Source organism: Paralichthys olivaceus, chromosome 7, assembly GCF_024713975.1.
Source record: "Paralichthys olivaceus isolate ysfri-2021 chromosome 7, ASM2471397v2, whole genome shotgun sequence".
Taxonomy (NCBI): Eukaryota; Metazoa; Chordata; class Actinopteri; order Pleuronectiformes; family Paralichthyidae; genus Paralichthys; species Paralichthys olivaceus.
In genome coordinates, this window is record NC_091099.1 from 18,917,099 (window position 1) to 18,935,482 (window position 18,384).

Consider the following 18,384-nt stretch of genomic DNA (forward strand, 5'->3'; position numbering starts at 1 on the left):
TTTTAGTAATTTTGCCTCTTGGTTGCCTCTACCTAGGGGTGACCAAAGCCTCCTCAAAAACGATTAGTCAAAGCTAAGATGAGCTAAGATAAAGAAGTGATGGAAGGCAGATTTTATTTTTGGACAGAGCCAGGCTAAGCTAGTCTGTTTCCACCTGCTCGCAATTGTTACGCTAAGGCAAGGCAAGTGGCTACTAGCTTTAGCTTGAAATCTGCCTTATGAGAACCGTATCAATCTACTTCTCTAACCACTGACAAGGAAGCAAAAAAAATCTATTGACCAAAATGTAACTTTTACTTTGAAATAATACTTTAAAAACAATTACTGATCATTTAAGCTTCCCTTACAATTCTTTTGTATATCGCATCATTTCCACAAAACCACAAAGCCCACATCTGTGGTCCTCAGCCTTTTTACTATATCTCCTTTAATCTCTGCCATCAAATGCATCTTCATGCAGTTGTCAGAAATCATGTGACCACCTCTGACCCCCCAAATGAACTATTCCCTGATATTCTCCATGTAGTGTGTAGATACTTGGGTAGCCCACACCAGAGATAAGTGCCACGCTGGTTGGATGCCGCATGAGTTACCGCGGTAATCACTCGCAGACAGTGACAGCTGACAAGCATCTATTGGCCGGCATGCGGAGCGTGTTTCAGACACACTCATGCTCACTGTCACAGGCAGTTAAGATCTTGTCATTTCTCATAAGCTTTGAGTTGGGGTGTAAAGGACTTTTCAGGCCCTTCAGCTGAACAACAGTATTGAAAAGCCTCAACCTTCCTGTGACCCTCTCAGTGTATAATAAACACAGACCTTTCCGTCTCTCGTTTTATTGTCTTCTTCTTGGAAAGGAGAAAAAAAAAGGAATTGGCACACATTTGGCGGTGCAATCCCTGTGTGATTATGAGGGTTTTATGCTCCAAAAGCTTTTTGTGTCTAATTGTTATCTTCCAACAGAGATTGTTTTCCTGAGAACCACGGTGCCGGCTTACGGGTCCTATCACTTAGGCAGTTACGATGTCAAGTTTGACATCCTGGAAGGCAACGTGGAGAACGCCTTCGACATCATCAAGCGGGTAGAGAATGGATTGTATGTGGGTGAGTACAATGTGTTTCTTCACTTTGTGTGTTGTGAAGTCTGAACCAACCAACCCAACCAACATTTGACAACAGAAGCTTTAACATGCAGCCTGTACCAGCCGACAGCCTCAGTGACTGGAAATTGCATTTCTTTTTGACAAAGTTGGTGGTTTTTCTGACCTCATTTCTCATTTTGAAATATATATACTCATTTTTTCACAAATCAAACTCACATGTGCATGCTGAGAAGGGACAAAAATCTTCCACAAGGAATGTCTGGACCCTCTGACATAAGTACATCTGACACACTCCATTCTGGTCTTCCGCAGTGTGGTGGCATGATGTAGCTGTCATCATCCTTATGGGGTCTCTTGGTGTCTGTGTCTTTGGAGATTTGTCCTCTCAGTGGCTCTTTGAGACAGACGAAGGCCTCTTTCTGTCTCAGCAAATATTTGGCATGAGTTTTCACAGTCTTGTGGTTAAACAAAGTACCATTTAATTCACTTATCCACGACTATGCTTATCCCAAGCAGATCATTACTTTCCACAATGACTTATGGCGGTCTTAATGTACAGGAATAGAGTGTATAAATCCATATGTGTGTATATACATGCACACACATGAGTGATTGTAGTTGACAAGCAGTTCATCATAACTACCTGTTACCGCCATCATTCAAAAAGAGCCCTGAACTAGTTCAAGTAGGAGCAGCAGATACCATCTCTAGTGGTGTGTAACAACAACATGTTTGGGTAGCCGCCATTCCCATCCTTTAGTCTGGTGGTGACCCAGGGCTGCTGAACGCCTGTGGGAGAGATGAACTGAGCCTTGGCCCTGGGAGAATGAGGGTGTTGTGAGCCTGAGGATGACGTATCGTTCAGGTGATTTTGTTTTGGTTGTGTGCTAAGATGCAGGCGGGGTGGAGGATCAGTGTCTTCTACTTCTAGCTGCTAGATAAAGGGATGAACTGTCAGTATGCAGATCTGTCTTTACAGAATGGATGAGCGAGAATGAGACGGAGGAGTGTGTGACTGTCACTGGTTCAGATGTGGGTGTGAGCAAGTATTCCTCTGTTGGACACTTGTGCAGAAACAGATGAGCGCCTATCAAGCGCAACCAAATTCTCACAAAGACATGGGAGGAAAATGTTTATTACCAGCAATACTTCACGTAATTCACTGTGAAAGCACTCATAATTATATTGTACTGTCTTATAATGGTATGTTTTTGTTGGAATGTGCAATGGTGTAATTTTGAGTGATAAGCCTTATTTTGTAGAAAGTATAATGTCTACTGTGTGTGTGTCTGTGTGAGAGTGTGTGAAGAGGATTTAAGAGAAATTCCTTGTTTACAGCAGTGCTCATTTGCAGGGGCAAGTATGTATGTATGTGTGTGTGCAAGGAAAGAAAAAAGAATACAATTTCAGAGAGAGAAATAAGACAAAAATGAGTTACTGTGATTCAGTGAAAGAGGAAAGAGAGAGAGAGAGAGAAAATATGTGCAGAAGTAATCCTGGGTGCTTTGCTTCATGTGGTTAAATGTATTGTTCCATTTCCCCACGCTAGGCCTCAGTGTCTCGCCGAGCATTAGAGCACTTAAACTGACGACCACATGAAAGGCCTGTTTGTGACGAGCCACTTCTCTCCCAAACCCAGTGGATGCTTATTGGATGCAGCTCTTGCATGTTAGCACCAGTTGCCCATTGCATATCCAAACTGAGGCCCTGTGCACTGGAGCCTTTGGTCAGCGAGTGCTCGCTGTGAAGTATGGCGTCCATTGTGCTATGAAGGCCCTCTTTGGTTTTATTTAGTGGGTTGTGCTGCTGGTGCTTTGGCCTACAGACACTGCTGTTGCATAACCATTGTGTGAGGCTGGCTGACGTGTCACTTAAGGAAGCTTAGTTTCCAGTATCTCCAGTGTCTCCAACAGTGGTATTACAGCTTGGTGGGTTGTGAAGAGTAGCAGACATTGAGGCTCCACTAATGAACAAGTGCGTGAACTCAAACTAACTTTGGCCATTATTTTTGGCCACTTTTTGTGTTTTTGAAAGGGACAGAGGAGGCAGTTAGGAATCCTCAGAATCCGCTGCTAACCTGAAAAAAGTGATTCTTAAAAGATTTGATTGGCTGATGCTCTTTTCCGTTCTGCTCACTTGCTCACTATTTTGAAACCAGACGGCTGCACGCACACACATGCACTCTATGCATAGACATGTGCATGCGCACACACACAACATACCAAAGAGGAGCCACACCACTCTTTCCCAGTTCCCGGTCATCCATCACTGGCTTTCCCAGCACTGTCATATCTGGATGACAACCCTGACAGCCTTATGCATCTGTGCAAACACAACCAACCCTCAGCACTTAAAATAATCAGAAACCAATCAGAAGTGTTCAGATTCCCACAACGACCACAGTAATGCAGCGGCAACCACACAAAATCCCTTCATGTATATAGAAACACAGCACATCCACCAAAGTGATTTATATCATCCTCACAACTAAAACAATATTTGTGACATATCATATTTGGAAACAGACAGTGCTACTCATGCTGATGTTGTCATTCACTTTTGATGCTGGACAGGTTGTTTGAATAGGGTTGATCATGAGATGATTGATTTTGGTCGTCAGCAGGTGGTTGGAAGAGTCCTCCCTTTGAAAACACTGCATTTGTTGTCTCTGCTGGAAGAATGAGATGAGTTTGTGGGATTTTCTACAAGATGGGTTACATACACTGAGCACAGCCTTAGTTCTTTTTGGCACTGATTCTACACAATGTTCAAAACATCACATTTGAGATACTGGTCCACGTTGACATGACTAAATCACATTACTTCTCCGGATTTGTCAGCTGTACATTCATGCTGAAAATATCTCATTCTACCACATCCCAAAGGTCTTATTGTGGTAAATGGGGAGGCCAGTGAAGCACAATGAACTCATTGTCATGTTCATGAAACCAGCTTGAGACAGACTATTTTCCCCACAACATTGCACCACCACCAGCAGCAGCAGCAGCAGCCTGTTGACACACGGCAGGTTGGGTTCATGAATTCTGAATTCATGTGTTTGACATCAAATAACGACCCTGACATTTGTGTGACTCACCAGAAATCAAAAACCATTACACATTTTTTATCAGTTAGTCTTCAACTGTCCAGCTGATGCCCACAGCAGCCTAGAGTGGTAATCTGAGTTTCCATAACCTTTCTGGCACCTCCAAACCTCCAACCAAGTTCACTTGACAGCTTTCATCAATAAGGAGATAAATAGAATGACACACAGGCTTTATTCATACTATGAATTTTCATTTTTAAACAGTGTTTCAGCTCTTCATCAGTTGTAATCCCCGTCCATACTCACACACCTGACAACATATATCACGTTAGCATCACGTGTACTGGGTATGTACGTGCCAGTCTTAATAAGAAGCAGATAGCTTATTCTGCAATGGGTTACTTAGTTACAGGAAATACTACAAATGAAAAAAACCTTTAAAAGCTAAAAAAAGGATTAGGAATTGGTTTTCTTGGACTGATGATGAGTCAATAAGTGCTTACAACATTTTGTATTCTCCACTGGTAGTCCACTCGTGACTGATAAGAACCAACCAGCCAATGTGAATGACTACAACTTTTCCAAATGTCTCTGTTTTCAGCAAACAACACCAAAGATTTCAAACTTCTCAGTTTCAGGCTTTAAAAAACTCTGGAGTAGCCTGGATTGCAGGCAGGAAGGTAGCAATAGTGATGCGTTTTACAAAGAACGTTGCAGTGTGGATAGCACACATCTCCACAAAGGCCGAATTCATGATTATCTAGTTCTTATAGTAGAATGTAAAAGAAAAAATAAGTGATCAGACAACCTAAATCACACCTTTTTCATATACAATAGCAAAGAAAAATCCATGGATCTGGCCCTTAATATGCATCAACACCAACATTTAATGGGTTCTTCCCAGGCTCCACTCCTTCACTAGTGTCATGAAAGCATACATGCTAACAAATAAACCAACTGAAAGGGTGCTAGGAGAGCAAGTACCTCTATCAAAGCCAGCGACCTTTCTTGCTAGCTAAAGAAAGGGAAAATCCATTCCTGGGTACGCCTATTTATTTAGATCTGCTCCAAAATTGTATGGATCCTTCCTTGAGTCATGCCTCATCCCTCCAAGAAATGTAATTAAAATTGGTTAAGTAGTTTTTAGGTAATCTTGCTGACACACAGACAGATAAACACAAATGAAAATGTGAAGATAATGTTGATGATAACAAACAGTTGAAAACATTAGTCCTCTATGTTGAAGGTAGAGAAAGTTGTGGATGATAACCCCAGGAATACTCCTGATGAGGGTATCATCTTTTTTTTTAATTTTGAAGGTCAGCTTACTGAGAAAGACAGTTAACCATTTCCTCCTGTTCAACAAGATACATAGTTAACTTATTTAACTATAAGTTGTGTTTTCACTTCAGCTGGCTTTTTTTGACCCCAAAAAAATGCATAAATGGAATGCACAATACAGTAAGTAGCCAGATGTGGAATCAAACAGTCAGGACATGTTTAGTCATCTGTGGAATCTGTCCAAAATGACTCCTCTTCATGAGTAATTATCATGTGTGTCATGTGGAAGGATTTTCTGTACCATTAATCAGTGCTACCATTACTTTTTAGCAGGGAAACTGCTTTTTCAATGCAGTATTTATGTTTATCTTACTGGACAGCAACAGATAATACAGAGTCTTCTCCTCATAAATCATCAACCTCTGCAAAAGCTTTAACTTTAAGATGCTGAAGCTAAATTCCATTCATTTTTTGGAAGTATACCTTTGCAGTTTATATATAGTGCAGAAAATAAATATATACTGTGCTACAATTGGCACTGGGCTGGTGGCCAATGAGGCAGACACTATGAATGAATAGAAGAGGATGTAAACATTTTGTCTCTCTGCTGGTAGTCATGGTCGTCAGTGCTGCCATCCACAGTAGCTGGTGGTATGCGAGTCTGCTGTGTGAGACATGACTACTTCAGGGCCAGTGGAACTTGTGGCTGTGCTGCTGAGGAGATGAGGACAGCCGTGGAGATAAGCAGATATCTGGCCTGCGAGTTTGGGTGGTTGCCATTCGGATGGATCATGACATGACAGCAGCAGCAGGCCCATCAGAGCCAAGCACCACAAGGAATCCTTGTCTGTCCCGCCAGAGCTTAATACGCTTAATCAAAACAGGGTCTTCCCCACCCAACAACACAGTCCAACACTCTGCGCTTCTCTCTGGCTGTCCTCCACCATCAATGTACTAATAAAGAGATGCTGATACAGACTATGTACACAGTCAAAATTACACTGGGGTGGACACATATAGAATTATGTGCAATAAATCTGTTTTAAAAATTAATCACATGCACTTTTCTCCCTTATTTTATGAGCTATTACCCTATATAATACTTAGCTAAATAAAAAAAACAAATTTTTTATCCATGTTCAAGCAGTGACATGCCAGAATAAATTAAAAAGTATTTTTCAAAGTATATCAAGATGCTGTGTGGTTTGGAGAATATGACATAAAATCCTGATTTAAAACGAAAATGAAGTAGGTTTTTGTCTCACATCCTTCCCATTTAGTCCACAGTGACAAGTCTATTTTCTGCTCCTTAGCTATGGTCATTAGCTTTGAAATGTCACTAGTAATATAGTGCAAAGGTTGTGGTAAAGATAATGGCGCATGTTATGTCATCTCAGCTGCTCTGGCCCGCAACTGCTAAAACAGAGAGTCCAAGAAAAGAACAAACCGATTCCTTACGGCTACTTTTCAGTGATGTCACCACCCAGTGAGTGTCACTTTCCAACAATGACCCATGAGCCATTTGAGAGATCTCTAACTATGACTCACTGTTAATTGACCTTGAAATATCAAGCCACATGTGCTGGCCTTTCAGAGCAGGGTTGCATGTGCCCAACCCCCTCTTTGGAGTGGTCAGTGGTACGTTTGGACAACCTGACCTGACAGGATCTGTTCCCTGGGGGACACTCTTTGTGCAGATGGTAATGTTGACAATTCAAAAGTATTATATTTTAGCCATGCTGATGGGTTATCAAAACTGAAACTGGTTGCTTTGCTAATTGGGAAGCAAGGGATCTAGCTAGAAATGTATTTGGCATCTCTGCCAGCTTTTATGGATTTTGTTGGGAGAAAAAGTTTCAGGCAGTAAAAAACCCACTGCTGTTTCAATGTTTATGCCAGCAGTGCTTAGCTGTACAATATGATCAGATACAAAACACATTACAGTTACAGTCATAATGAAGAATGCCCTCCAGTACCCTCTTTGCATACTGGATCTTCGTACACCACCTGGATGCTCTCCAGTGGTTTCACTGCAGTGAGCATGCATAGCGCCACAACCAGCGTGTCATTATACAATACTGTGGTGAGGCCAATGCATACTTTTCATTTGTCTCTGGTGTTAAACCCGTTCATTTTGGATTTTGTCATACACTTCCTCGCTGAGTTGTAGAAACCAGAAAACCCAGAAATTGTACTGTTTACATGTAACCCTTCAATACTGCAGCCCTCGTGGCCATGAAGGATGACAAATGCCTCCTGGCATCTGCTGCACTTTGTTTTGTGGCAGTGTCTCTGCTACTAGTATGCATTTATTTAAGGCTTTTTTTCTATTTAAGGGGCTACTTTATGGTGTGGCAGAAAGCTTTGGAGAGCAGACAGATTACACAGCTGTTTGTTTGATGGTGGCTGTTTGAAACCAATGGGGCCACCTTTGCACCCTGTGGCAGATACCAGAAATGAGATGGAGAGTAACTGAAAACCTTACTTCAGGCCTCACATGACATGACCTTGCAGCTCAGTCCTGGGGCACATTGTCGGCTGTAGGGGTTATGTGTTTATTTATAAAGAGCTCAGGTGGTAGGGTAACCAATGAAAGTCAACCTGTTATGTGGCTGTTGGCTTTGTGCCTTACAGCCACGATGAAATGTTAAAGATGAGTATGCGGTTGTGGTTTCACCTCAGGTTCACCGTGGGTATGTTGAGGCCCAGCTGTTGGTTGATGCTTTCCCCTCATTGAGGATACCGCTGCGCTTTTGATGGGGAGCTTACGGAAACACAGTCATTATGTTAGGATTTCCCAGAGGCCTCCAGGAGGTCATATACACTGACTTTAGCATCGAGCTGTTTTGTGCAGTATCTGGCAGAAGAGCCCACATTATAATAACATAATTACTCTTTTTTTGCTCTCAAGGCTATGGAACAAAATGAGCTAAACAAAGGCTAGGAGTAGAATAAAACACATTTTGACAAATTAGGTGTATTTACCAAGCCGCAAATCACTTCAGAAACCATGATACATTTGACAGGTCACAATATCCTAATTATTGGTTTGTTATCATGCCCAATTGCAGATTTAAGAGTTTAAGTTAAAGAAAACTCAATTGTAAGTTTCACATCATAATAATCATCATTATACAAGTTCAAGGAATGTTTGGGTATTTGGAGGAGCTATTGGATACAAATGCCTTGTCTACACTATAGCAGTTATTTTTTTGAACTGTAAAAGACTCGCAAAACATATTTCTATTAAAAAATATATAGAGAACACAAAAATGACTACACGCTCAAACAAGCATGCAGGGCCAGAAGGTGGCGATCTAGTTTACATCAATGATCCGTCAAGAACCAAGAACGCTGTGGTCCAAGTTATGCTAAAGTTAGCCCAAAAATCTGTAATCAGACTTAACGGTGCTAACCAAACGTGGAGAAACCGTTTAATAGTCATTGTTGTTGTTTCAGGTGCATGCCCATTAGACAATGAAGTTTTTGACTTCTACACTTTGGAAGGCATTTGTAATAATATCTATTTCAGCGACTTAATACACTGTTTGCGTGTGGACAAGACGCTTAAGCGATAACGAAAAAGTTTGTTTTGCAAAATATCTGCTTATGTGTGGACAGGGCGTAAAACTGAATTCTTCTTCTTAAAAACACCCTTGTGCCCTCCACATGTGCTAATTGGACCACAAACAAATTTTAAAAAACAACAATCAAGCCTCAGACACATTCCACATATTGCACTATTTAGATGTCTTCAATAAAATTTCAGTTTAGTTGCAATGTGTCTGTTTTGCTGCTATTTATTCATGTGGTATGACTTAGCCTACCCTCATTTGACCTGATTACAGAATGTTTAGTTCCCATTAGGTTTAGGTCAGACTTGCTGTCCACTACAAAAACAAGGCTTAATGTACATTAGAACCCATCCATCTTTGCTGAGGTCCATATAGTGCTCATAATGATATCTGACTCATCTTCATTGTGTGCTGGCTCAGCCCAGCACAGGAGCTTTTTGACTGATTTTATTTGAGTTGAGTGCACACTCAAATCCTGAACCCTCTGAACTCAATTTGACTGGGCAATGCTCAAAATCCAATCTCTTTTTCCATGTCAGTTATTTTCTTTATCTTGCGGCTGTTGTTAGGTTTAAGCAAAGGTTAGCTCTGTCTGACACCGCTGCTTTGGAAACAATAAAAATCTCAGTCCTGCTCCCCTCTGTCTAGTGTCACTATGCAACAGACTCCCAAAACACCAAAACAAGGGGGCAACCCTGGTAGAAGTGGGCCCCATTCCACACTACTCCACGTGCTTATCGCCAGAATCTTCTGGAATCTGTTGTGTACCCACAGATTTGAGTCGGAGGACGAGAGAGCAAAAGAAAGTGACAGAGAGAGAGAGAGTAAGAAGTTCAAGCTCATATATAGCTAACCCCTCCCAGAGTCAAAGATGGAATCCTGGAGAAATGCCTCCATGGCTGTATCGCGTGACTGTGACTGCTTCCCTCCATCAAACACATGGGACTCATTTACTCTTGTGGGCCACAGTGATGGTGCCACAAACACCAGGCCCCCTCAGGAAGGGAAGAAAGGGGGAGGAAGAGGAGAAGAGTGAGTGGGTGGGGGAATCTGCCATCGTATAATGCCAGCGTCCCCGTGGATGCGGTAGATGGCACTTAATGGATCATCCTTTTTCCTGTGGTGAACAATGACTGAATGGGTTTTATTATTTCATCACAAGTACCGCAGCAAGGAGCCTCATATCTCAGACTGATTGAGGCATTGATGTGTCGGTATTATTATCCTTGTTGAATTAATTTGTGTCATATTTAACATTTGAACACTTTACAGAGTCTGTCTTGAGTAAGAGAATGGTGGAAGGTTTGATATAGGACAGTGTGGTGCTGCCTGAATGCATCTGCCGATGTCTGTTCAAACAGGCCAGAGCTGAAATGTCACCAGTCCTCTGCAGAGAAAAGGCCCGCTGACAGCCTGTATAAACACTGGCATTTCCCTCCTGTAATCGCATGTTCACTTAAAAGAGCACCCAGTGGATTCCTTTGGCATTCAGTAATGCTCTGATTCAGTATGTTTATTCTACTGTCTCTTTTACCTTGATAGAGAGTCTTTTGTTCACAGAAAAAGGTGGAAGGTGTGAGGGAGGAATATAATCAGTGGATAGTCCAGACATTCACTTTCTTTAGCTTGTCAACATCACATTTGATTAATCAAAATGTACCAGTTGATACCATGGCACCTTTCGAAGAAAACGTCATTTGTATGTTGCAAAATGAACAATCAGTTTGGGCAGGGAAAAACTTTTCATCCCCGACCACCGAAATAACGATGCCAGAGACTTGTGACTCCCATTATCCCTGGAGGTGGTGAAAGTAAAGTTCATCAGTACCCAAAAAAAAAAAAATTACTTCAACATTTTTGTATCTTCTGTAGCAATCCAAAATTTACTATTTGCAATTGTTTCAAAAATTGTATCCAATTTCCATAAATCCTCACATGACCCCTGTTGTCTTACGACCCCCAAGGTGTCCCCATCCCTAGCATGGGTACCATTGAGTAAGAGGTACAACCTTGTTTTATCTTAGTGTTTATGGCCTTTGAATTCCCAGCCTCCATTGGGATATTGAACCTTCTTTTGCCACAATCATTGAGATTGTTAGCATTAGAGTTAATATTGACTGGAAGTACTTTCTACTGAAGAAATGTAGACAGCTGTATTGAATAAAGCTCAACTACATATAAAATTTACAGAACTGTCAAACTTGAGAGGGACGACTGCAGATGAAGACCGGTCTAGACAGCCTGTGATCAGCACATTGTTTTTGAAAAGATACTTTGCGTCATTTGCCGAATGACAAATGTAATTTTTCAATGTGCCGAACACCGCAAACAAAATTCCATTGGCCTCAGTTGTATTGGGGTTGAAGCTAAATTTCTAACAAAACCTCAGCGCATAAAACCAAAACTATCTGCATGGCTTGATACCACCAGAGTAAAGTGAGAGGAAAAGAGACTTCAAAATACAGATTTCAAACCATTCAAAAGTTTATCTTGTTAATGATCATAAATACTAATTAATTGACCAAAACATAGCAATGGACATATATATATATATATATAGGCTTAACTTGTCATGACACAGCAACACAGACAGTATATTGTTGGCATTATGCTAATGTCACTGTTGTTCAACCTTGTGTCATTCAGGTGTTGTTCGCCAAGTGAAGCCTTTGATTGGTCCAATGGCTACAGTGCTGAAACTGTCCATGCGCAACCTGATGACCCAGGGTGACTCCGGACAGAACATCATCAACGTCCACGTCTTTGTCTCTGAGTTCTGGTTCTGAGAGGCCTGACTTCACCACATGCATTACGATGTCCACTGTCAACACTGTAAAACATTGGTTTTGTAATATATCAATGCACAGATCAGTGTTGAGGCTTTAATGTTGTGTTTGATCACTTTTGACAGTCTCTGAGATGAAACGTTGCTTCTGGTGGTGAGAGCGCCACTTCTTTTGTTTTGATGACAAGCTCAGCCTGAAGCACATGCCAGTTGTTGCATCTGGCAAAATAGAGCTATGGAAAAACTATGTTATTAAAAAAGACATTGTAAGAAATGAGACAATCAGAACTGTTTGAATGGAAAATGCATGCGTTTAGAGAGGTTGTTTAAGGATATGATGATGACATTCTTTCGATGACATTACAGTATAAGCCTTCTTTTTGTAACCATCACATGTTTCCTTTCTTACTGTATACATTTGATGAGGTATTTTTTTTCTATGGAATAAACACTATTTTAGTTACAGCATTGGTTTCTTGATTTCCTGCCAATAACATTTAAAAACCACTGCTCAATTTAAACATCTGTGTATGTGTTATATCATGGCAACTACATTGTCTTCTTCATGGAAAATATATTCTGACCTGTAGAGTGTATGAGCATACCAGCGACAAGTAAACCAGAACTAACGTCATGATAACCAATAACAAACACTGTGGAGCAGTCACAGTTTGTTAAGGATTCGTTAAGAAACTACTTGGTTTGGTTTGGAAAATATTGTAATTTGGGTAAAATTAAGTATTTGGGACGTCTTTGTGTGTCTATGTCTTTATTGTCCAGGAGACACCGACTGAGGTGGGAACTAGTTCCTGTTACTTTAGCCGTTGTTCACATGTGTTTAATTAACAAAGTGTTGAAAGTGTTAAACTTAACACTTGTCTGAGATCAAAATGAAGGCAGAGTTCAAAGGGAGGTTGGAGGTGGGGAAGGCGCAGTCAACCCGCGCAACCCCCACACACTTTACTTCACCTAGTCCATATTCTTTTTAGTTCATTGATCACTGTATCCCCCTTTCTATTCAGATACACCTTTAGACCATCTTGCAATGGGATCATTCTACCGGTCAAAAATGTTGTCAGAACGTAAACAGACTGCCAGGCATAGCTGCTGGTAAGATCCTTTTCAACAATGCCCTTTAGTTGTACTTGCTCATGCTTGGCCCCTGTCCATTTTGTGAAGGTATGATCAGACATTTTCATCTGAAATAGATATGGATATAGAATGGTATAGAAATCTATTTCACATAAAGTAGTCAATACCTAATGACTCTATGTCTATTTGTCTATTTACATTGCACTGATGGGTATATACTGTTTGTAGTTCCTAAATTTCTTAGTCCAGGGCTCCAGTGTCTGAAATTACCCTGTTTGTCATGTAGTTCACTTTGCAAAGGGCAACTTTGTCTGTGTGTGAATTCCATGCACTTTCTAGTGCCCTCAGAAAATCCACAAAGAATAAGACAATGTCATATCCATTGTATACTTCTTTGAACTAACAATCATAGATAGATTTAAATCACAGGAGTAGTTTACTGCTCACAACAGTGTAAACTACTTATAGGGGGAGGAATATTGTAGCTAACCTATAATTGCCATTTAATAGGCAAACATGTGAGATATCCTTTACCACATGAGTAGTCTTTTTATTTGGCATGTGACAGGATGTCAGTACAACCATTCGGAAGTGTCAATATTAGCAAACAAACAGAGGCACACAAATAGAACTATCTTGGCTAGTTTGCTTTGTTATTGGTGATCCCAGAAATGCGTTTCCATAGCAACATTCGAAACATTCTGTTGAGTTTTGCACTCGATGATATCTGTCCAGAAGCAATAAAGATGTGAATTATTAGCCTGTCCTCCAATTGCCCTAAGAAGGGATGTACTGTCAAGCCACTCAGCTACTCTTACATGCATATTAACATGTTCAGTTTTGGTTTTATTCATTGTCTTTTAGTCTGTCTGAAAGATGATGTTGGTAGAATCTCCAGAAAACCTCTTTGGTAGAATGACCTGGAGGGGACGGGGGTGTTACAAGGTGGTTGCAGTAGTTAGAGACCAGTACCAACAACCACATTTCTAATTACGCTTATCAGTGAACCAGAACTTCCCTCTCCATCAAACATGGAAAGACGTCAGACAGAGAGCAAACTGAACACATGTCAGTAACTGTGTAATCATCAATGTGGCCAGACCCAACCAGAGCCTCCCAAATGCTTCAAAGACAATAGAGGAGGAGACGCAAACATGAGGTTCTCAAGTCATTGGAGTTGATGGATTTTAAGGCTCTGCTGATGGGGGATATCCTCTTTAGAGGAAATAGAGGCCAGCAGGTCAGCCTTGTGGTTGACATGAAAAGAGAGGAGAAGAAGAAATGAGAGAAGAAATTCAGCGTTTATATGTGTGTGTGGTCTAGGTATTACTCATGTTGTGGGGACCTAAATATGTTTACACATTCACATTATGGGACATGTCACCCTTATGGGGACAAACAGCAAATTTATGGTTATGTAAAACATTAGATTTGAAGGTGAAGACATGTTTTAAGGATGGGGGAAGGATGGGTTTAAGTCAGGGTTAGGATTTGGTAAGTGGGTAGTTAAGGTTAAAGTCAGTCTCCAGGAACTAAATGTAACTCAGCATAATGGCATCTGAAGTCACAGAGGCAAAACTGTGTGTGTGAATTTTAACTCCAGAACCCTAAAATCACAAAGCAACTATTTGATACGTTATATATCTGTAAATAAGGTAATGATGGAAGTACACATAATCTTTCAATGTGTATCTATTGCTATTATAATCAGAAGAAAGATAAGTGTTCATGTCTGATCAGTTTTGAATAAAGAAAACAGTTTGTACTGTACCTATATAGCAGAAATGTAGGCAGCTCTTGTCCATTTCAGACATAGTCAGAGAAACATTTGAAATTGTTCGTGAGTAGTTTTTAAGATTAAAACAATACTTATATAGTTGGTTTGTTCTTATTCAAAATCTGCGGAGAAAAACACATTGTAAGGACGTAAACAGCTGAACATGAGCAACAAAAAGCCATATATCCAGACTGTGTGGGAGGACATTACCCAGGAACGGCCTGGCTGGCTTTGAATCTTGACTGTAAGAATGGCTGGGGCAGCAGTCCCTCGCAGTGTTACCAAACCACATACATGTGTGGGGACAAATGAGCAAATATCTTCTGCCAGATTCTCTATCCGAAGCCAAGAGGGAGCCGCTCACACTGCAAGCCTACGGTATGACTAATCTGAGTGGGCTTGATGAGTCGATGTAATGGCAGGGGATCAGACCTGTGTGTGTCTGCGCTGTTTGTTTGTGTACTCTACTGTGGCACAATGGTGGTCAGGCCTCTCAATACAAGTGGTCATGGTGGTGTCTGGCCCAGAGTAGACGGGGTATGGGGCTGATGGGAGTCTGGCCCAGGGGTTGGCGAGGCGGCCTGATCCCAGACAGAGACCAGAGGACCTCGGGAGGCACGTGCTCGGCCGACTCCTGCACTCACCCACTCCCTCTTTTTCCTGGCATCCTACCCCTGCTCCCACCGCAACACATGTTATAGGATATAAGTGAGTTCTTTTAATAAATTTGGGGGTATTTATTTTTTTTCCTCTATTTTGCAAACCACCATTTCTCATTACCATAAACACAAAAATGTTTCTTTTAGATGGGCATTACCAACTTGGCCATTAGTTTTTCTCCAGAGTCAAGGAGATTCTCAGCTTTACAGTACATTTTATGTTCACAAAGATTAATTAGTTATTTAAATCGTAAAATGTAAGAAAGGGATACATTCTGCTTAGATGCCTATTTAATGAAAAATCATGTGTTAATTATGACACCATAATAAATTGCTATTAAACTACCATTAACGTTCTCCACTGAAAAAGGAATATTTCACCTGTGTTTAAGTTTTCCCTCACTGTGCATTTATATGAATCTGCAAAGTGGTGTTTCTTATGAGTCCAATAGATGGCAGACACATACAACACAAGGCTGCACAGGCAGAGCGTTTCAATATTGTATTCCCTTTAACGACTGTCACCACCTTACATTAAAATGAGAGAAACAGCCAACCAAGATCCAATGTTTTTTTTTACTTTTCACCAAGAAACCCCTCATGAATCTAGCTTTCTATCCAGTAGGAAAGACTTACTGAACTTACTGAAATTTATGCTCATCATTTTTAAATACATTCCACTGGGACCTAAATAGAACAACATTAAACCCTGACTATATTCTGACTTGAGCCCAACAAAGTGTTAGATTTTCCAAAAAAGACAATATGGGAGTCTGATATAAATGTAACGGAAAAATCTTTTGCTCCCAAAATAGGATTATAAATGATTGGCTCCAAAACATTATATTTCATATCAAGCTGTGTACACTCTTTGTGATATGGAAGACCCATTAATGCCTCCCCCTCAAATCAATTAAACCTTTTGAGGTTTAGGGTGATAGACAGTCCACAAATTACACAGGGGCTCCACCTTGACCCAAAAGAAACTCACAAAGCACACAAGTGTGCCCCTCCATAACTTACAGATTTCAAACATAACCATTTACAACCACTACTAAACTCGACCTGTTGCCAGAGTACACAGTGGATCAATCACATTTGGGAATATAGGCTGTGGGGTGCACTCATGAAAATTCAGCATGCAGGCTCTCTGTTGTTACAAGCAGCTTGGAAACACACTGTGACGTCCGTGGTGCCTAAGTGCATGCATATCACAGGGAGGGAGGGGAAACAAATCTGACCACATGTAGTATAACCATGGTGAGATGGCTACCGAAAACGGTCGGTGACCTGAGACTGTAAAGTCATCTTTTCTTACAGGATAAAAAGGTTAATTTCAACATGGCATTTATTTGTTATATATTTAGTACAACGTTTATAGCCTGCTCTGACATTTAAAACAAATCTGTTCTTTTTATAAGCATAAGAAGCACATTGTACCATTTGCCATGACACACTCACTGAGACTAAAACAAAATAGAAATCCTACAACTTGTCTTAAATTAATTTCTTGAAATAGGCCTTTACATTTATGGAAAGTGTTTGTGATTTTTCGGTTTGCCCATCAAAGATAGTTCAAAATGGATGTTTTTAAGGCAATCTTAGTCTCATATCAAAGCTACGTCATGCACTTTTCAAACCTTGTCCAGAGGTGAGCCTTAAGGTCTGTTGCCTTAAGGACTGTGGCTTTACACTCTGATGATGTGCATGATCTCATGCCTCGTCTGCCAGAGGCTTCACAGATATAAGTGGCCTTCAGACCTGAAATGTTTGATCTTTCACTGCACATGAAAATGAGCTGGGAGTTTCCTGTGTCTCCCCAAGTGTTGTTTTGTCTGTGGCTGAGTACACACACACACACACACACACACACACACACACACACACACACACACACACACACACACACACACACACACACACACACACACATACACACTCCTCACACAGTGTCAGACGTCTCTGGGTCTCGAAGCATTGACCAGAGAGAAAAAGGAGATTTGCTCTGTAAACACAGGGAGTTGTAAGGCGATTTTTGCATTTTGTTACAAGGGAAACCATTACGCACTGCATGTTTTGATGTGAGGTGTCAAGCACGTAATCATCACCAACTTACTTCAAAATTTGCATTGGAATAAAAAAATAAAGCACTTATACAGATTTAATCACTGACAGTGATAAAAAACATAACACCAACTAGTTCATCCCTGAGTCGCTCACCAGATTGTGTAAGCTTAAAGTGCTGAGTTGAATGCATCAAAGATACATTGGCTAAAAAAGCCTAAGACAATGTTTGGCCTAAGAATTGCCACAATCCTATCTAGCAAATGTGTTAAGCAGATTTAAATGACAAAATAAAGCCAGCAAACAGACTCTGACAGGAAGTGAAAAATAAATCAGCCACTGAGGGACAAAGTAAAATCTGTAATTGTTTTAGTCTGAGCTCAATGAGGAAAAAAAAAAGTCGTTTTGATAGAAATACTTTTATAACAGCAATGCCTGATCTCCCAGTGCACATCTGTGTGTCATTGTCCCTAAACCGCTGTCTCTGCATACGCTAACATTTTGAGAACAGGGATTCAGAGAATTAATTATCCAATTGTTCAGAGGCATCAAGGGGAAAGGGACTTAAGGCGTCAAAAGAGAAATTTTCAATTTGGTGACAGTGTGTGTGCCTTGTTTCACATTAACAGCTCTGCCTGTCCAGCACTCCACTTCACACCACACATAACTAAGTATTGAATTAGGTTTCCAGGAACTGCACTGAGACTAAGGTCATCTGTGATATTAATGAGTGGAAGGCCTTTGAATCTGGCACACTTACTTATGAAGCTTCTCTGTGTGACAAATACCATAGCATAGCATTGCCCATGATAATTAATGTGTCGCATTTTGTTTTTTCAACAGGCTGCCTTTGTAACTTCAGAGGGTTGAGGGAAATCCATCAACACGTTCTTAATGTTGGCACTAGGCCACACACAAAGTGGGTTTCGGTTAATGGTTACCCTAGATAGTATGGACACCTGAAGTGCAGGTCTCTGAGGGTAATGCCACTTCATCACGGTA

The 18,384-nt window shown here is 40.8% G+C and overlaps 1 protein-coding gene across 1 annotated transcript in view; it reads left to right on the forward strand.

The window, feature by feature from the left end:
* fbln1 (fibulin 1) overlaps positions 1-12,255 on the forward strand; it is a 32,907-nt gene extending 20,652 nt beyond the window's left edge. Inside the window, exons 16-17 of the mRNA XM_020079363.2 lie at positions 964-1,104; positions 11,652-12,255. Of these exons, the coding sequence (XP_019934922.1) occupies positions 964-1,104; positions 11,652-11,791 (281 nt within the window). The 3' untranslated portion in view covers positions 11,792-12,255. The remainder of the gene's footprint in view (positions 1-963; positions 1,105-11,651) is intronic.
* Positions 12,256-18,384: the final 6,129 nt, after the last annotated feature.